This window comes from Urocampus carinirostris, chromosome 8 (genome assembly GCF_059441175.1).
Source record: "Urocampus carinirostris isolate Australia breed hairy pipefish chromosome 8, RoL_Ucar_1.0, whole genome shotgun sequence".
NCBI classification, from domain to species: domain Eukaryota; kingdom Metazoa; phylum Chordata; class Actinopteri; order Syngnathiformes; family Syngnathidae; genus Urocampus; species Urocampus carinirostris.
In genome coordinates, this window is record NC_142356.1 from 30095917 (window position 1) to 30117103 (window position 21187).

Here is a 21187-nt window from a genome sequence, read left to right on the forward strand (position 1 = left end):
AATAAGCTTGTTAAAACAATTTTTCTTAGTTAAAAAAAAAACAAATATGATCAGCGGTGATTTGACGTTCGTTTGTCGCATACGGATGACGTTTCGGTCTTCCAGCCGATCCGATGAGTATTTCAGTCTTAGTTCTTTTTTATGGAAACTTTTATTTACATCGACACATTTTAGGATCATAAATACATTTATACAATAGTAGTTTCACAACATACATTGTTAGACAACACTTTTCATATAATATATTTATACACGGTATAAAATGACTGCTGGTTTTCTGGCTTCTCCTGAAACACCATCAAGCAACAGTGTTAAAAATGTAACTACTAATATTGAATGACTGTACATGTTTGAACACTGAACAAATCAATGCACGTTAGATTACAAAAAAAAAAAACATAAATTAATAAGGGGGAAAAAAATTAAATAGCTCTCTAAGGCATCTTAAATTGATGTTATTTTAGAAAATTGTATCTAGAGGTCTTTTAAAAAGAAATAATGCAGTAAATATACAATGTCACACATATTTCAACACACTTTGTACAACATCTTCTTCCTTCAGTATAGTATTGAAGAAGAGGGCAAACATAAATAATCCCTGCAGGCTCTGCCCCTCGATTACCACGGCAAAATGGCACCAGTTCCACCTTTGGGTATTCGATCATTGAATGAGGACGAAAAGAGAACCAGTGCCCTGACTCTCCTTTGTGCAGGTTTAATGCTTTCAACGTTTGCATCCTTTGATGTGATTGTCACGCTTTGGTAGAAACGCTTTTAGCTTATGTTAAAAAAAAAAAAACTATAGAAAGCATTATATGGAAAAATGTATTACATAAAACAATACTGGCATAGAATATGTGAAATAAAAGCCCCTTTAACAAAGATTGAGCAAAACTTGATATTAAACAGTAAAGCTGGCATTCCCCTGACATTTCTGCTATCCAGGCATTTCCAGTATCTTGCAGACAACTAATTGATTCCCCAATTTAGTTCACAGTTATGTACCAAGCCGTCAAGAAAATGTTTTGACACTATTCATTTCAATGGTACAGATGTGTTTTATAGACAACAATATTGACTTACGTACAGTTAAGAATATATGATTTTTCTTATTTAATTTTTTATAAAGAGGATGTTTAAAGACCAAGGTATCCCTTAAAGTGCGCACAATAATTGGCAATTTTCTATTCCCCTTTTCACTTACTGATTATAAAAAGGCATAGCAAGAGCCAATAACTTCAAATACGATACAATATTGGCCCAAAGTTTAATCAGAGGTTACCAGTCACTACTCGATACCAATTTTAAAAGCAACTTTAGATGGCAAAAACGTTTCTTCGATTCAACAAAAGAATCAAGATAAGTGCACTTACAAGGGACATATGTTATTGCCATAGCTCGCTGGATTTTGCGACCCTTTTGAATTCCAGCTCTACTATATCAATTTTGCAGCAACACAGTGCTAAAGGGGATTCGAATGTGACCGTGGAAATCAGGAAAATCTGCTTGGCATAGTTTTGCAAAAGCAAACCACAAATTTAAGACTAAAAATAACTATTAGAAATGACATTGGGAGCTATAAGTGCACAAGGGGCAGGCAATAAGCAAAATGTTTGGGGAGCCACTATGAGTCCTGCAACTGCACAAATGCCATCTTTGTCCATTGCTAAATGGAATCATAAATAAGGAAGGATCTTCCCATGACATATATTTTTACATGGTGCAACAACAAAGTCAGAGGGGCTTTTTGCTGTTTTTGTTTTCTTTTGGAGCTGGGTGAAGGTCCCATTATGGGCCAGGTGACAAACTTCAGTTTTTCAGTGTTGACTCATGTGGCTTTCTCACAACTTTATGGTGTTTATGTGAGTCTTGTAATGCTTGGTCAAGTGGTCGCTCCTCATGAAACGCTTCTGACATTGGTTGCACTCGAAGCGTTTGTCTCCTATAAACACACACACGCACAAATAATATTCAATTTTGCATCAACACACAGCAATTTCATATGTGTGGTTTTCATAATGCGATCAGTGGGTACATAGTCGATATTTAACAAAATCATCAAAAATAACATTTTTTTAATAATGGGGGGGATTAATATTGTATTTATCAATATATTTAGATATAACACCAATGCTAAAAACAAACACTGGGTCACATAATGACAAAAACGGTGCCAAGTATGCTGTCCTATGGAGGAATTCGCAATTAAAAATATTGAAAGAGCCATAACATACTACAAAAACTAAAATGGAGCTGCAAAAAAAAAAAAAAAATAATTAAAAAATATTAAAGCCTTATATAAACAGTGGTTAGCGCTTGTGCGGCACAGTTCATGTCATGGGAACCTGTTGTGGGTTCAAATCCAGCTCCAGACTTCCTGTGCAGAGTTTGTATGTTCTCCCCGTGCTTGTGTGGGTTTCCCCCGGGCACTCCGGTTTCCTCCCACGTTCCAAAAACATGCATTTCAGGTGAATTGGCCGGTCCAAATTGTCCCTAGGTGTGAATGAGCGAATGAGTTGTCTGTCCCTGTGTGCCCTGCGATTGGCTGGCAACCAGTTCAGGGTGTCCCCTGCCCACTGCCCGGAGATGGCTAGGATGGGCTCCAGCCCCCCCGCGACCCTGATGAGGATAAGCGGTACGGCTGATGAGATGAGATAAACCTTTTTAAATCCCAATGAAAATAGATTCGAATTCAGATATATGTACCGTATTTTCCGCACTATAAGGCGCACCTAAAAGCCTTTATTTTTTTCAAAAGCTGACCATGCGCCTTATAATACAGTGCGCCTTATTTATGGATCAACATTAAATTTTCCAACCAACTTGCAGCCGCCGACTAGATTTTCCCCCGAACGCCAAGTAGTACGCGGTGTATGCTGGGATTTATTTACCGGCGTTTCATTGGCCAACCAATGTGTCAATCATCATTTGAATCGATCACTATTGGCTAAAGTTATTTGGAGGTCAAGAGGCGGATCCTTTTTATCATTTACAGGCTGGCATTGGCTTAAACGGCAAAACAAAGGCTGCAATTGGCCGAAAAAGATGTGTCCATCATCAGTTGAATCGATCACTATTGGCTAAAGTTATTCGGAGGTCAAGAGGCGGATCCTTTTTATCATTTACAGGCTGGCATTGGCTTAAACGGCAAAACAAAGCCTGCAATTGGCCGAAAAAGATGAATGTGTATAGCACGTGGCTGACGGCATACAGAAAGCATTTTTTTCTATTCTGTATTTGTAAATATTTCATTCTCCTGGATTTACTACACTCACGGATATAAGAGGACATTGGCTGCACATTATTATGAACACAACGACTTCGGTGAGCTACTCCGGGTTTTATATTGTCCCTGTATCTTGTTTCAGACTGAACTCGATGTTTCTGTGATAAGCGGTGCAGATAATGGATGGAATGGAGTGTCTATTTTTAAATTAAACTCAATTCCAAGTGTTTATTGTCATATGCACAGTAAAGTTGTGAGCGACAAAGAAAATAGTAACTAAGGAACGGTTGGCATTTCTTGAATCCCAAGACTTTAACCTTCCGAATGATGGAACGATGCATTTGAGTGACATTGTACGGACACCGCATCCGCACGTGTTCTCGACACGTATTTGCGTCTTTGCAAGCTTTGGGAATGTTAAAGGGGTAATAAGTTTGACTGAACTATCTGACTGTTTTGTCGACGTTCCCATTGTAGCGCCTTATAATCCGGTGCGTCTTATGTATGTCAAAAATAGGACCAAAAACTATTTTTTCGGGGTGCGCCCTATAACCCGGTGCGCCGTATAGTGCGGAAAATACGGTACTCTATTATCATTCTTGTACACATGTATACAGAACAAAATAGATTTAACCCGCAAAGTATAAACATTTACAAATTATATGGATGCGCAATAGTGGATGAATGAATAAGGAACACGGATACTCTAAATCACACGTGTCAAACAGGCGGCCCGCGGGCCAGATCAGGCCCGCTAAGGGATTGAATCCGGCCCGCGAGACAACACTCAGAGAAGCGCAGGAGAAAAACAAGCGGCAGGTTGAAATAGGTCAACTTGATGTTGCCAAAGCCAGGTGCCTCGAACAAAGACACTGTACTTGTATTTCTCTCTCTCTCTCTCTCTTTTTCACCCCTTTTCTCCCACTTTCTTGTCTCTTTCACTTTTTTCCATTTCTCTTTTCTCTTTTTCTCTTCCTAGCCTTCGCGCTTTCTTTTCTCCTTTTTCTCCCTCTGTCTTTCTATTTCTCTTTGGATTTTTTTCTTCCTCTCCCTTTCTTTTCCCCCTCTCTCACGACTTTTTATCTCTTGTTTCTCACGCTCTCTCCCTCTCTTTCTTTGTCCTGCCCTCTCTCTTTCTCTTATTTCTTTATCTCTCTTTTTCTTTCTCTTTAATCTACAAGTCCGGCCTTCGACAGAATGTTTGTTCTATCGTGTGGCCCCCGAGTTAAAATGAGTTTGACACCCCTGCTCTAAATAATCCATCCTTCCATCCATTTTCTGCGCCGCTCATCCTCACTAGGGTCACGGGGGTGCTGGAACCCATTCAAGGCATCTTTGAGGCATTGGGCAGGGGACATCCTGAACAGGTTGCCAGCCGGTTGCAGGGCATAGGAGACATACAACCATTTACACACAGGGACAATTTGGACCGACCAATTAACCTGACATGCATGTTTTTGGAATGTGGGACGAAACGTAATAACTGGAGAAACCCAAGCAAGCAAGGGGAGAACATGCAAACTTCACATGGAGAACTGTCGTAGTTAAAATTGAACGCTCCGCACCGTGGGGCTGCGCGCTAACCACCCGGCCGCCGTGTTGCCCACTTTAAATAGTAATATTCATTATACAGTGGGACCTCGCTACTTCGCGGTTCGACGTTCGCGGCTTCAGAGCTTCGCGGTTTGTAATGGTAAAAAAAAAAAAATTTTTTTTTTTTGAAGGGGCGTCGCAGATTTTCACTCTTTGCGGGTTTTTTCGGCGGAACGTCAGCGGGATAAGGCGGCCGGCTGGTCGGCGGAGGTCACTCCCGGGCCGCGCGACGGAGCAAGTTCGGTGGATGCGGCGTCACCCTAATAAGGATAAGCGGCGCAGATAATGAAATGAGATCTTTTTTTTTTTGAAGGTGCGCCGCTACTTCGCAGATTTTCACTTTTAGCGGGTGGTTTTGTCGCCATTAACCGGGTCTAAATATTAATAATTAAAAAAAAAATATATATATATATATATGTATAATTTTTTTTTTTTTGGAAGGTGCGCCGCTACTTCGCGGATTTTCACTTATCGCGGGTGGTTTTGGTTCCCATTAACCGCGATAACCGAGGTCTTACTGTAGCTAATAAAAAGGGGATTTATGCATATACGTTACTCATTTAATATCGATTATAAATATTTTACAGCTTTGAACAACGTTCAGAAGGATTGTTTTGTGTTTGTCCTTAAACGAACCAGATTAAAAAAAAAAATCTATATTGACTATTTACAGTTTCCAAGAATTTTTTTAAAAGCCACAACAGCGGCCCTAAAGAGCCACAGATTGCTGACCCCCAGCCTATATAGTATCTCTCCATTATATAATGCACAATGTGGTGTTTGGCTAAATACAGAGTACTGTTGTTTTTTGGAACCAGCAATGTAGCATAGACAGGTCATCCAGAACTCACTCAAGCGCCTCTGTTTAAATTTAAGCACGATATAGTTGGCATAAAATGCTGCTTCTATATAAATAGAAGCGTAGTTACATTTATTACTTTCGTTTTACCTGTTTTATGCCGCCAACACTGCAGTAGGCGAACTGCTTCATAACATATGCATTTGATTAATAAACTGAGTGGTGTGAATCAATCCTTTTTACTGAATGGAGCAACAAAGCTGGAGGTGGCAGCATGGCCTTTTTAAAACGCAAGTAAAACCCTGTTTGAAACTTTAACAAAGCAAGACTGACAACAGACAGTTTGCTATTATAGAAAAAATTGAGATGCGTAAGTGCAGAGACTGCAGGGCCTTACCTGTGTGTGTCCTGGCGTGCCGCTGCAGCTCGTCACTGCGAGTGAAACGTTTGCCGCAGAAAACCCAGTTGCAGACGAATGGCCGCTCACCCGTGTGCAGGCGGACATGCGCTCGTAGCAGTGACGTCTTGCGGAATGTTTTGTCGCAGCCAGGAAAGTGACAGATGTGCTTCCGTTTGCCCACTTCGCCTGGCCTGCAGGAGACGGCGTCAAACACTCAGATGTCACTTATCAATAAACATTAACCACAAACAAAGTCAAAACAAGGAAATATCTTACTCAGGGAAATAGTAAATTTGAGGACCGTATGAGTTAAAACAGAGAAAGAAATTTTTAAATACCATGAGAAAAAAAATCTTAATACCTTTTTTCAGCGTCTTGACAGTTAGGACAGGTGCAGGCCATGCGTCTTTTCTTCTCCCCAGTGTGTCCAGGAAATTCCAGGGTGAGCGTCTGGTCCACCTGGATTGCAGGCTGGCTTTGAGTTGCTACACCCGCCAGCTGGAGGCCACCACCCTGCATGGTTTGCACCGTCAAGTGCTGTTGGCCTGAAAGAAGAAATGGATGCATGTCTTCATGTTAGCCTTTAATGGATTTTGAAAAAAAAAAAAAAAAAAGTTTAGTCACAGAGCAGAGTTATTTCATATGTGGGGTTTTCATGATGCGATCAAGTTTTTATAGTTTGTAAATTAATTTATTTCTGCACTGAGTATCCTTACTAGGGTCTTCGGGGTGCTGGGACCCATCCCAGTCATCTTTTGGCAGTTGGCAGGCAACATCATGAACAGGTTAAATTAATCTCAAATGTATTTTTTTAATTAATCCTAGTAGTGGTATTTGCCCATGTATAAAAAAAAAAATCTATATTTTGAACCTCACCTTAATCTTTGTTAGTGATTGAGCAATTCATGGAACCTCTTCTAAAACTCAATTAGAGCACGCAACTGTTCCCATTTACTTTATCGGTAAAATATTGCCAACAGGTATAATGAGCATTCCTAGACTTAATCAGTCTTCTTGTCATGTCTTAGCCTTTTAAGCCACTACTTTTTCAAATACTGTGAACCCTGTGGCTCAGGTTTACTATAAGGTTTAAAGGGAGAGTGTGCATTATTTGACCACTAGATGTCGATGTATTGTTTAGAGCAGGGGTGAGCAACCTTTTCGGTGAGGAGTGCCACTTTTCAATTTCCTTGTCAATTAGGGTGCCACACCAAGATTAATGACTCGCACAACATTTTTTTGTATCCAACTGAGCTGTCATTTTACACTAGTCCAAATATTCAATATGGGTAGACATTAAAATCGTATAACTGATCTATTTAACTACCACTATTCCTGTTCATCAATAAACTAAAAAATGAATGTGAGCAATGCGTGGAAAGGCCTGTAGACATCCATGACTTCAACTTTTGACCACAAGAATCAACCATTCTTCATTAACAATGAACTACAATCAAAAAAACAGTGCTATGGACAGCTACCATACCATTCATCAATTGAATGTTATTGCAGAAAATACCAAAACTTGAAATAACAGCAAGGCAGAAGGCTACTTGTAAATAAGTGCAACAGAAATAACTATCGAACAGCAGCACGCACGCACACGCATGCACCCACACACGTGCGCTTCTTTAATACAGGACTGTCTCAGAAAATTAGAATATTGTGATAAAGTTCTTTATTTTCTGTAATGCAATTAAAAAAACAAAAATGTCATACATTCTGGATTCATTACACATCAACTGAACTATTTCAAGCCTTTTATTATTTGAATATTGCTGATTTTGGCTTACAGCTGAAAAAAACTCAAATATCCTATCTCAAAATATTAGAATACTTCCTCAGACCAAGTAAAAAAATAATTTTATAACAGCAAAACTAAATCAAACATTTGAAAAAGTCCATTGATGCACTCAGTACTTGGTTGGGAATCCTTTTGCACGGATTACTGCATCAATCCGGCGTGGCATGGAGGCAATCAGCCTGTGGCATTGCTGAGGTGTTATTGATGCCCAGGATGCTTCGATAGCGGCCTTCAGCTCATTTGCATTTGTAGGTCTGGTGTCTTTCATCTTCTTCTTAACTATACCCCACAAATTCTCGATGGGGTTCAGGTCAGGGGAATTAGCAGGCCAATCAAGGACAGTGATGCCATGGTCAGTGCACCAGTTACTGGTGGTTTTGGCACTGTGGGCAGGTGCCAGATCATGCTGGAAAATGAAATCCTCATCTCCGTAGAGCTTTTCAGCAGATGGAAGCATGTAGTGCTCTAAAATCTCTTGGTACACAGTTGCATTTACTCTGGACTTGATGAAACACAATGGACCAACACCAGCAGCTGACATGGCTCCCCAAACCATTGCTGACTGTGGGAACTTCACACTGGATTTCAAGCAACTTGGATTTTGCTCCTCTCCAGCCTTTCTCCAGACTCTGGCGCCTTGACTTCCAAATGAAATGCAAAACTTGCTTTCGTCTGAAAAGAGGACTTTGGACCACTCTGCAACTGTCCAGTGCTTCTTCTCCATAGCCCAAGTCAGACGCTTCTTCCGTTGTCTTGAGTTCAGAAGTTGCTTGACCATGGGAATACGGCTATTGTAGCCCATTTCCCGGACACGTCTGTGAACTGTGGCTTTTGATACCTGGACTCCAGCTTCAGCCCACTGTCTTTGAAGCTCCCCCAAATTCTGGAAGCGGCTCTTCTTCACAATTTTGTTAAGGCTGCGGTCATCTCTCTTGGTTGTGCAGCGTTTCCGGCCACATTTTTCCCTTCCAACAGACTTTTTGTGGATATGCTTTGAAACTGCACTCTGTGAACAGCCTGCTCTTTGAGAAATTTCTTTTTGTGTCTTACCCTCCTGATGCAGGGTATCAATGATGGTCCTCTGGACACCAGTCAGATCAGCAGTCTTCCCCATACTTGTGATTTAGTTTACTGAACCAAGCTGAGTGTTTTTAAGGCTCAGGAAACCCTCGCAAGGTGTTTCGAGTTAGATGATTCAGGTGATTAGTTGAATAGCCTACTTGTATACTTTTTCATGATATTCTATAGATAGGATTTTTGAGTTTTCTTAAGCTGTAAGCCAAATTCAGCAATATTAAAATAATAAAAGGCTTGAAATAGTTCAGTTGATGTGTAATGAATCCAGAATGTATGACATTTTTGTTTTTTTAATTGCATTACAGAAAATAAAGAACTTTATCACAATATTCTAATTTTCTGAGACAGTCCTGTATATTCACCATCAGTAAATGTTTTTCATGCTTTGCTATGCAGTGAGCAATGTGATGAGGTGTGTTTTTAGCAGTGAAAAGGGTTTTCAGGGTCCATGTATGTTTGCTGTACCTGGACACAGCACGTTTTAATGTCTCCGCCTTGTCAGACTCGTGGTGGAATTCATGTTTCGTCTCGTAATGACGTTTAACACTTGACGTGCGAGGTACATCGCTCTCAAGGCATAATGCACAAAACAGCACAGTCATTTTTTGCACAAAGCCCAAGTCATCTGCCCACGCTGGCTGGAAAGAACGAGATGTTTTCGCTCGAGGAGCCGTCATGATTCATTCATTTATCGCGCGCCGGTTTTTCTGTGGCTGCGTCAAAACATGGATCTTTTCCTCCTCTACGAGGCGCGGCGCAGACATGCACTCACGAAGCAGAGGAGGGGCCCTCCCGTAAACACGGCGCACCAGTGAAAATGTCTAAATTTCAGGTAAAAATACGGTTAAAAAAATCATTATTATTTGAATTATTTTTGCGTGCGCTCGCGTGCCACTGGTTAACCCCTCGCGTGCCACCGTTGGCACGCGTGTTATAGGTTGCCGACCCCTGGTATAGAGCAACCGAAAATGAGGGCCTAAAAGGATACCTATATTTTAAATGACACAAAATGTGAGAAAATAGTACATTTTTAAAATTAATAAATTATTTTCATAGATAATGCATTTGGAGGCCGTCTGTCTCAATCTTTCATTTTCTGAGCTGTGACATGTGAAGCACACCAGCACCCTAGCAAGCCAGTCACCATATTGGTTTAAGTGTTAATTAGTCGAAAAAGTTGTGGGTGTTTTAAGCAAAGTTTTGGTAGTTTTTGTGGAGAATGCCTGGAAGTTGTGCCTTAGTTGGGTGCAGTAATTGTACATCCGATGGCGAGCAGCCAAAATGGGGAGAACTGGCAAAAATAACACACCGGGCTAAACCAGCTAAGACACGTCAGGCTAGCCAGCTGCTAAAAAGGGGTAACTGGTACAGATCAGCGGAAAAAACGGGAGGCTGGTTGACCGAAAACTTGCAGTAAACAGCCAGGGATAACCGGGAGCCAAAAACAAAAACGTACCATGGCAACAAACATTACCCCAGCTGGAGAAACACAAGGAGCACAGCAGGCTAGCCAGCTAGCTGACGGTTAACGGGACAAACCTAGAACACATAAAACTGGAAGCTTTCTGGGTTCGCACGGTAACGGCGAGCTAACTGGACGATATTTTATTAAATGCATGACGCGCAGCGAAAAACACAAAAGGAAAAAGTTACAATCACATACCTAAAAGGAGAAGGGAAAAAAGTAATGCACGCTGTGCATGACGGCAGGTAAAGCACGCAACTCGGACGAAACATGAAGAAGTTCCCCAGTGACACGGTAAGCAAAGTTCCAACTACTCCAAGCGTAAATGAGTGCTATGCATTCTTCGATTTCAACAATCGCCGTCTGTTTTTCAACGGGACCTGCCATTGTTTTGATTCCTTGTAGTCACACAGTGCCGTCACAGCTCCAGGGGATACTAGGTCAGGCGGTCAACTTTTAGGAATCATTTCTCAAGATCCATGGCACGTGGAATATTTTGGAACATGTCTGCATGATTGTAGGGAGGAACACTACACGTTCTGTTCCTAACAAACTGTCTTTTGTAATCCCTTTAAAACCACAAGGAAGAATACAAACTACGGACACTCAAAGTGACCATAAAGCGCCATCATCTTCTATTTTGTGCAGTCTTTTGAAAGGTTTTCACGTGACCATAGCTTCTCGGCCTTTTGGCTAAGATCAAGTGTACTATCAATTGATGGAATAAGAGCTTGCTCTGTCCACTCCAAGCATCGGCCCTGGTATCGCAGTACCTCCGGGAACGGTGCATTCGCAATGATCGTAGCAAGGCTTCAGGGCTAGGACCTTAGCTTGGCCTTTTGGCTGAGAGTAAGTGTTCCGGCTCCTAGGCTTTGTAGCGTATTATGAACTGACCGATAACAGATAATGGATAATTAATAACGAAGATAGAACAATAACCCTTAAAAATCCCTCCCCCCAGCAGAAAAAAATACAGCCATTTATGTCAGCTCCCTCTGTAGGAGAGGCTCATCTAAGGGAAAATAAATGCAAATTATTCGACCTAGAAGTATTGTAAAAAAAAAAGCATGTGTACATGATAATTTATATATTTTAGCTTATTTCTAAAGTGAATAGCCACTTTTTTAACCACTAAGAAGCACCAAATACACACTCTCCCTTTAGATATTAACAAAAAATACTATCTTTAGTTTTTGCATCACCAAAACACACTCTTGCGGCAGTATTTTTGATGAATTTTATCACTGATCATTCGGCAATCTAGGCCATTTATCGCGATCCCCGATCATGCATAAAATAGGCAGGTCATATTATCATGATCTAGTAATCAAATGGAATCAGTGTAAAGTATTGTATTATGTATGCACATTTGAAAAAGTTTCTTGTCTAAAATTTGTACATTAAGATATCGTATGGAAATAATAATTTTCTGTTTTTGTTTTGTTAAATGCAACTCCCCAACTTATTTGGAATTTGATTTACAGATACCCCTCGCGACTTATCGCTGGTTTACTCCTCTGCAGATTTTGAATTTAATTGCCTTTAATATCATTGATATCAATGAAAAAAATGAGACTGCGTCGGGAGAGAAAGATGGAGCGGGGCTGCAAGTCCGGCCCTCTGTAATGGCTACGCTAATAACTCTCTAAAGCAGGGGTCGGGAACCTATGGCTCTTTCCATGAGTACCTGTGGCTCAGAGACAAATTTGATTGCATGCAAATTTTCTCCATCTCGTCCAAAACACAAACTACTAATCCTGTTCAGATACACGCAGAGCCATACCAAAGTTAACAATGAAGCAGTACTTCGCAGTCTATATAGGGCACATTTTTCACTACAATTTACAGTCAAGGTGTCACAAAAAAAAAAAAAAAACCTCGTTCTGGCTGTACAACGCTAAATAATTCGTTATATAAAACATCACTATATTATCTGTCTTCAGTGTTCAGATACCTTATGATGAATCCACAGAACAAACTGTAAATACGCCAAAACACCGGAAGAGAACTTAAAGTTTTTTGATTGGGTGAGTGGGAGGGATGGGTGGAGCTATGCAAAAAGTGCAAGCACTCCCTCCCATCTCTCGCCCTGCGCCGTCTGCGCCATAAATAAGCACATCAGGCTCCCTGTTTGCAGAATGTTGTGACGTTTTTACAAAATAACTGCTTGCCTCTGGTTTTGAGACCAATATGAATGAAAAAAAGGGTCAAAATGAGTTTAACCGATCTTAAGTAATTGCAAGAAAGAGACAGGTTTAAAGTGGTATGATTGTTGATTTTGGGACACGGGCTCTGGCATTATTCTCTTTTCATAATTTTTATCAAATCATCAAAAATAAATGTGCTGAAGACTAAGCTTTTGTCTGGGGCGCGGGTTTAGCAATTTAGTACATTTGTCTCATAATATATGGTGTGGCTCTTTCCCAAAATAAAATTGATATATTTTGCTTTTATGGCTCTTTGAGTCAAAAAGGTTCCCGACCCCTGCTCTAAAGCAACTAATGCCAAACCTGGCAAGTGACTAACACCAGATCCATTACTCATAAAACGGATGACATGGAGCTACAACAGTTGGGGAGACCACTACAGTCGTGACTCACTACAGTCGTGACTCTTGTATTTATATCATCGCGGAGACTTTGCGGAAGTTGCGGTTACTCAATGCTAGCAGCAGGCCAGCCGCTCTCTGAATTGCTTTCTTACTCTGAAAGGAGAATCCCTAAAATTTCGTTTTAATTTGTATAATCAGGATAAAGACAATTTATTCAACTGCAATTCTGTTTTTAATTATGTCATCTCGGGAAGTTTCTCCCTTCCAAGCTTTTCTGAAGGGGCAACCCTACATCGCTGATTTTTACTTTTCGCGCGTTGTTCTGGTCCCAATTAACTGCGATAACCGAAGGATATCTGTATATCTCCAGAGGGTGTGTCCACTCACATGAGTGTTACAAAGGGCAAACATCTTCAGTGACCAGGAAAAAAAAAAAATCACTTGCATTACTTTGCCTAGCAATTACATTTGAACTTTATATACAAGAGCTGACCCTGTCATTTAAAAAATAGGACATCAATGTGGTCCCACATGCATGTTTGGCTGAGCAAAACCAAGTCTTACATCGCTTCTCCAGACGTAATAGTCACATACCTCCCGCATTGGTGATGGTGACTGGAACTCCCTGCACCTGGACTCCGTTGATGCTGATGGTCTGCACCGCCTGCCCCGCTGACGAGAGCTGTGCCGTGTTGAGTGCCATGATCCCACCTGCTGGTGCAATTTTCGCAAGGGTGCGTTCCTTTCTGCCACCCACCTGTGTCTTCTTGGTGACAGTGGTGATGGGAGGCGGCGATACAGGAGTAGCAATGGGAGTGGTTGGTGTAGGTGCCGCAGAGACGGCGTCCTGAAGTTGCACTGATCGCCACTCGCCGGCTCCTGTCTTAAAAAAGATCTGACAAAAGAAAGCATTCTCATGTAGTTTAACCCCGGAATAAGGCATTCCCGCCTCAAGACGTTAAGTGAAAAGGATTTTCAAAAATCCAAAGCCAATTATTGTTCAAATTGATAGGAGTCTTTTGTAAATACCTAAAATACCTAAATACCAACTGCAAGAAAACTATTTCAGAAGGCTTGGGAAAAACAGCTTATTGCATAGAATAATATTTATGTAAGGCACATTTTGTGATAAGGGCAGTACGGCGGCGCAGTGGTTAGCGCTTGTGCGGCACAGTTCATGTCATGGGAACCTGTCGTGGGTTCAAATCCAGCTCCAGACATCCTGTGCGGAGTTTGTATGTTCTCCTCGTGCTTGCGTGGGTTTCCTCCGGGCACTCCGGTTTCCTCCCACATTCCAAAAACATGCATTTCAGGTGAATTGGCCGGTCCAAATTGTCCCTAGGTGTGAATGAGCGAATGAGTTGTCTGTCCCTGTGTGCCCTGCGATTGGCTGGCAACCAGTTCAGGGTGTCCCCTGCCCACTGCCCGGAGATGGCTGGGATGGGCTCCAGTCCCCCCGCGACCCTACTGAGGATAAGCGGTTCGGCTGATGAGATGAGATATTTTGTGATATATCCTCCCCTAACTGTAAATCGACTGAGGAATTTACAGCTGTGTTTTATTCCCGCTATTGTTTGGGAGGCCAATGAAAACATGAAAAATTATGAATTTGACTTTACCAACCTGTGTTGGCGCTGTGTCCGGGGAAGCCACCTGCAGGTTCGAGGGAACAGGTGACTGCCTTTGCGGGACTGGCGGCAGTGAGGCAGAGGCAGCCTGCACCACCTTCAGGGCCTGCTGGGGTATCTGGACAACAGGAGAATCTTGCTTTGGGGGCACCAACTGCACTTGTTGCACAACTGCCGGCTGGCCAGGGCTCTGCACGATCAGCAAGTTGTTACCAGCCTGCCAGCAAAATAAAGGTACACAAGGTGGGTCAATAGATGTGCTCAGAATGAAAAAGTTATTTCTACATCGTTACTTTGCATACAGCGTTCACCTGCTCTTCCATTGAGAAAGGGACCGGGCCATGCAGCCCATACTGATCGGCCTAAAGAGGTGTAGGAGTCCATAAATATGCCACAAGATATCAACAAGGCAGTAAACAGCACTGTCATTTCAACATAGCTCATTCCTTAGCAACAGGTGCCATAAGGTGGAACCATAGCAATACAAACCTGAAGCAGAGTGTTAAAATTGAATAGTAATATTTTTTGTAGTCTCAAACACACAGCAATAGTAAAAACAGACACTTTAACTTTATGCCATCATACTGTAATGTCATTTTGTAACTGTTACAAGAAAACCCATCCTCCTTCATAAATTAAAATTTTATTTTATATCCTAACTAATCTTAACCATGCTGCCCTGTACTCCGGTGAGAAATTTAGTAAGGATCTCTGCATAAAAGAGGCTTTGACTCATACCAAATACCACAATAGAATCAGCGACCAATTTTCAAATTAATTCACATCTCTTAATTTTCAGGGGGGAAAAAAAAGAAATAATTCTCCATCTGATGAAATATGGAATGTGATTAAGATAATACATAGAACATACCAATAGCACATATAAATGAGGATATTCACAAACCTAACATTAACTTATTTTTCACATCACATGTATTCCAGGCATATTTCCTGCCACTGTTCAAAAGTGTTCAAAGTCTGAGCTTTGTTTCGTTTAAAAATGTCTTGCTGAAACCAGAGTCCAGGCGGTGCACAGTGGTAAAAGGTAATTTTTTCAAAATATTATATCTATTGGTGTTACCCCAAAGAAAACTTGTACATCGGCGAACATCCTAAAGCTAGTCAAAGAAACGTTATCTCTGGAACAATCGACTTTCATTTTTTGACATTCATGTTGGCATGAGAGGGTCAACAGGTTACATAGAACATACGAGAGCATCTCATTTAGACCGTATTACTTAGACCGTATTACTTAACAGTTCTGCTATTGGCGAGTGGCTAACCATAGAATATACATACGCTTATATATCCATCCATCCATTATCTGCACCGCTTATCCTCAGTAGGGTCGCAGGGGTGCTGGAGCCCCACCCAGCCATCTTCGGGCAGGGGACACCCCAAACTGGTTGCCAGCCAATCGCAGGGCACACAGGAACAGACAATTCGCTCGCTCATTCACACCTAGGGACAATTTTGACCGGCCAATTAACCTGACATGCATGTATTGGAATGTGGGAGGAAACTGGAGTTCCCGGAAGAAACCCACGCAAGCAAAGGGAGAACATGCAAACTCAGCACAGGAAGATTGGTAGCTGGATTTGAACCTATGACCTCAGAACTGTGCAGCACACGCGCTAACCACTGCGCCGCCGTGCATGTATGTATATATATATATATATATATATATATATATATACTTCGAGCCGAATCAAAAAAGAATTAAGGGCCTTCAAGAAATATTTTTTATCAACAAAGCTCACACCCCACAAACTGCTATGATACAGTACTCTCACTTAAAAGGGACAGTACAATTTTTCCCCATCTTTTCTATTTAAAAAACAAAAAAAACAAAAAAAAAATAAAACTTAATACTCGCTGTTCCATACCAACTGAAATCAAAATCAACACTAATTTATGCACAGTCCTTCTATCAGCATGCTGTAAGGTTACCCAACCTGAATGATGTTGTCAGCAGTTTCTATCACAATTGTCTCCATCTGCTCTGGGGGCGGAGAGGGAGCTTGCGCAGACTGCACTGAGGCGGATATTTGAGCAGCCATGATCGCTTTCTTCTTTCTTCCTTTTCGTGGTTTATTTGCCACAGCAGGCGCCAATGCAGCCGTTGACTCAGTTATAATCTGAGCACCGCCCGCTTCTCCTGTCGCTACATTGAGCGGCAACGTGAGTCCACCTGGCAACTGTACCATGTTTGAAGCGGCGGCGCTCAACTTTTTTATTTTGGGCGACGGTTTAATGGCGACAGTCTTTTGCGGGGTGATCGGGGTGGCGACAGGGGCAGCGGCCGCTTGGGCCGGAACGGACATGGGGGTGGTGATGAAGGCCTGGTTGGTGCCCGGTATCAGCTGTATTTGGCCTCCCTGCGGCATCACCTGGATGGTCTGGCTGCCCTGGATCTGCGGCAACACCTGGTACTGGATGTTGGAATGGGCCTGTGGGCTGGGGCGACCCGGGCTCTGCTGGATGGTGAGCACGATGGGGCTGCCGGGCGTGCTGGGGGCCAGGCCAGCGGGTAGCTGGATCACATTGCCCTTGGCTTGGAGGAACCCCAAATTCTTGGGGGGCGCAGGTGCAATAGGAGCTGGCTTGATTGGTAGGAGGCGGCGAGGCTGCGGCTGTGCTGGTGGGGAAGCGGCAGGAGTTTGGGCAGCGGGGGGGCCAATTTTACTACAGGTGGCAGCCAGTAAGGCCAAAGGGGATGGCTGACTGTCTGCCTGCACACAGAAACCATACAAGGAGACGAGAAGTATAATTACTATTGATATGTTTTTGTCTTGAATTGTGAGTTTTTGATTTATTTTTTTGCAAGTTGACTACTATACTTTCTTAAAATCCATACAATTAAATAATGCATATATCGCAAAAGGTTTAACATTGTCTTTTTTGTAGATGTAAAGGTAAAATAAACTCATTTTCATGAATTCCAAAAGCCCATGAGTGATATTAATGAACAAAAACAGAAAAACAAAGTCATTTTAAGAGCAAAATCATTCAGACTGATCAAAATGTTGCATTTTTCATTTCGGGAAAAGAGGAGGATCCACATATGTTAAACTTTCCTTGATAATAAGATGTACTATTTATAATATTTTATTGAATAAATAATTTGGTTTTAAGAATGTTTTTTTTAATAAGGGAATGTTCTGCTGGCGTTTATTTGTTTTACTTAAAAATCATTGTAAAACAAACCAAATTTTCCCAGATAAGAGGAAGAAAAAGAATGGAATACAAACTGGAAAATCAAAACAATATTCTAAAAGGAAGATACATTTTGGCGTACATTTTTCCATGTGATTTCAAGCAAATGTTTAAATCAATTTTAAACGTGTGGTCATTTTTTTTTTATCCTTAGCAAATTTCCTAACTAGAATCGCAATTAGTTAACCCATCTGGTAATTATGAGCATCATTATTAAATGTTGCCTCACCTGTGTGGCGGTGGTCGAGGGCTGGAGATATTCACTGGGACTTACAGCGACAGCAGTAGCCATAGTGTCCTTTGAATCTGAAAAACACAGAAATTAGATCAACACTCCAGATCACATTGCAGTTTCAAGGCTGCCCTAGTGATAATCCAACGCAAGTTTAATTAATTAATCTATGTGGAAGGCTCATACAAAAACTATTTTTTGCCAGTTTTAAAGTATTAAAATAAGGAATGCACCCTCAAGATTAGGTTCAGTGCAATTCATTGGGCAGTAGTCTCGCCAAGCACAAATAACCTGACCTACCAAGCTGCTGGTGCTGCTAAGCAACAACAAAACAACACAGTGCAGGCTGAAGCAATTATTCCAAAAATACACTGGAGATCAAAATGAGAAAACAACTTATAATTTTTTTTTAATAATTTTGAAATAATACAATCCCCCACTACTCAACGGTTTAAGGAAATGTTGTTGTGTCTATACCATGCTATTACACTTTTTGCACAAAATGAATAATGCATTTCCACACAAAAAAAACGTATTTTCCAAAAATGCACAGATCAAATTTAGAGAACAATTTCAGGTGCCTCCCACTTAATGGTGCTAATCTAGCACATGGTGCTAATTTCCTTGATTATCTGTTAACCCCTAACACCAAAAAGCAAGCCCCAAAGCATCCATCTAGCTTGCTTGGATTGGCTGATTTGTTTTGTCCAAAAACATTAGCCCATGGGTTATATTGGGGTCAGGAACCTGTTAATTCAGAGCCGTATACTGCCGCTCTAGTGGCTCCCTAATTTTTGTCAGAAATGTTTAGAAATGGAAAAAGATGGAAGGAGTGGCACTCTTTAAAAATACAGTTTCTGTGGGAATACAAACATGACAAAAACATTGTTAAGTTAAACAATGCTGTAAAAATAATTGCTTTAAATATGTATTTTAACTCATTCAATGCCATAGCATAGTACTTTTTCAGAACCATTGTCCCGGAGTTCCAAAATGTAGATAATACATTTTCTAAGTTTTAATTTTAAAAACATTTGAGTTTCACGCTTCTCATCAGTAGGTACCAACCCTCCGGGAATGATTTCAGTATGATAAATCACCATTAGGTGGCAATAATGGTTTTGATCAGATCTTTTTCCACACATCGAGGAAGCCCAATTTCCTAGTGTTCCTTTTACCTGCGAATAAGCATTCGTAGGCCCTAATTGGCTAGTAGGCAAAGTGAAACAGTGTGGTGAAAATCATGAGACATAGACAAATAGTAAAAGGCAGTGAACGCCTCAACAGAGCTTAATCCTTTAAAAAAAAAAATCTGGTAAAAGAAGGGTGCTTGTCATGCACATACGCAGGAACATGGTCACCTAATAGAACCGAAAGTTCAAGCATCATTTATGCGTCAAATCAGTGTTCTTACAATACAATGTTATTTTAAAAGAAAATCTCCTTTGTGTTAATGAAAAGTATTGTTTAAATAATCAGGATTATCACAATAAAAATCACAGAAGTGAAATTCTGCTTCAAATGAATATTTTCGCACACACAAAAAAAGATTTTTCTCATAAATTTTCTTGGAAAGGAGCATTTTCAAGAAACTTCAACTGTTTTTTTACGAAACAATGGTAGAAGGGAGAAACATGCAGATTTACTTTCTATTGAAAGAAGAGAGTTCGAGCTTCGTTTTGATGTGCCCTGTGCCTAGATGGTTCGGAACAATTTTTATTAAAATGAGTCAAAGTGGCAAAAATTGGCTGGCACCGGCTCTTCCAAATCGATAAAAACGTCTTGCTCTGAAGGAATTAAATGACGGTATTTTAAGTATGAATGATCTTCCTGTTTTGATTAAAAACAAGGCTTGTATTTTTGTACTGCTGTTTCAGCCATGTTTTTGCTATTATTGTTTTTTTTTTTAATTTGTTATGGCTCTTTCATTTGGGGTTGCAGAGCCCTGGGCTACACAAAATAAATACAAGAGGCAGCAGAAGCAGCTTTGGAACCCGGTAGCGGTGAACGTAAGCTGGTTAATTTCTTATGCAGATGATCTCAGTTGGGCACAACAATCATTAGGGTTCAACACACGGTGTTTATATTTGTTTTGAGGGGGAAAGAGGTGTCCAAAATCACCCTAGTTTAGGTTACCTTTTAGCACAGCAGCTTTGCACATTACCTTACACGGGCTAGCTAAATGCTACTAGCATCCGCGTAGTTAGCGAGTCAAACTCTTCGATAGCAAAACAGAAAAGGGAAAGCCAATTCAGGAAGTCCAACGTTTGGGATTCACCCAAAAACGCCACAGCCCGCTAATCATTTCCGTTCCCTGGCCGTTAAACTGTGCCGCGTATTCGCGCACCAAGCAAATTTCATGTTTAACCAAGTAGAAGGTAATATAAACGCCAATGTTTGAATTCCTACCCACCGCTCATGACGACATTCGCTGTCCGTTCAGCCTCGAAACGCAGCGAGCCCCAGGAGGTATCCGCCCGCGCAACCCTGCGCCAATCCACGCACAAAGGAGGCCTGAATGACGATTAATGTGACCAATTGTATTGAAACATTTGAGTGATTGAAATTAAATATATCCAATCAGAGATGGATATTTGGTGACGTCAATCGATGGATGCCAGCTGCACCAATGGCGTATGGCAAATTTGGTCACAGGGGGCGTATCTGCTTGCAAGTTTGTAACCAATTAGTATGTCACTGAAGTGTGATTGACGTGACGACTGTCCAATGTGTTATTTGAAGGGTGGAGCGGTAAGAAAGAGAATGACATACAGTGGAACCTCGGTTCTCGACCATAATCCGTTCCATTTCTTTGTACGAAAACCGATTTGTACGATCACCGAAGCCGTTTTTTCCCATTAAAAGTAATGTAAAATTGTTTTAATCCGTTCCAACACCCTGAATGTTTATCTTGAATATTTAACATAAAGCTAACCCAGGCTAATCGTACGTTCGCGTTAGCGTAATCTTCCGTACGAAAGATTATGCCAACATGAACGTGTAAAAATAAAAAAATCAGGTCGTTTACATGTCATTTAGCACCCGGGTCTCCGCAACAAGTGGTGAGCAGTTAAAGGATAAAGAAAAGAATTATGAATAGGATTTCTCACCGGTCGGAAGAAGCCATGCTGTATTCCTGAAAGAAGGGAAACTCGCACACCTTCATATTTTGCTATTATTTCTTTCTTAAATGCAA

General features: G+C 41.1%; 1 protein-coding gene and 1 pseudogene across 3 annotated transcripts; one reads left to right on the plus strand and one right to left on the minus strand.

Moving 5' to 3' along the window:
- Positions 1–132: 132 nt before the first annotated feature.
- Positions 133–20501, minus strand: sp2 (sp2 transcription factor). 3 transcript variants are annotated; one of them, XM_088342286.1, is made up of 9 exons: positions 20128–20365; positions 17989–18065; positions 16499–17275; positions 14539–14760; positions 13673–13810; positions 13510–13597; positions 6380–6563; positions 6016–6209; positions 133–1942 (listed from the first exon to the last, which is right to left on the minus strand). In XM_088342286.1, exons 1-9 carry the CDS (start codon positions 20150–20152, stop codon positions 1842–1844), a joined length of 1806 nt encoding a protein of 601 aa, XP_088198412.1. In that variant the 5' UTR covers positions 20153–20365; the 3' UTR covers positions 133–1841. The 3 variants fall into 3 exon arrangements, with proteins under 3 accessions (XP_088198412.1, XP_088198411.1, XP_088198410.1); XM_088342285.1 differs by lacking the exon at positions 20128–20365 and adding an exon at positions 20405–20501 and having other exon boundaries at positions 13510–13810; XM_088342284.1 differs by having other exon boundaries at positions 13510–13810; positions 20128–20364.
- Positions 11038–11159, plus strand: LOC148361569 (U2 spliceosomal RNA; annotated as a pseudogene).
- Positions 20502–21187: the final 686 nt, after the last annotated feature.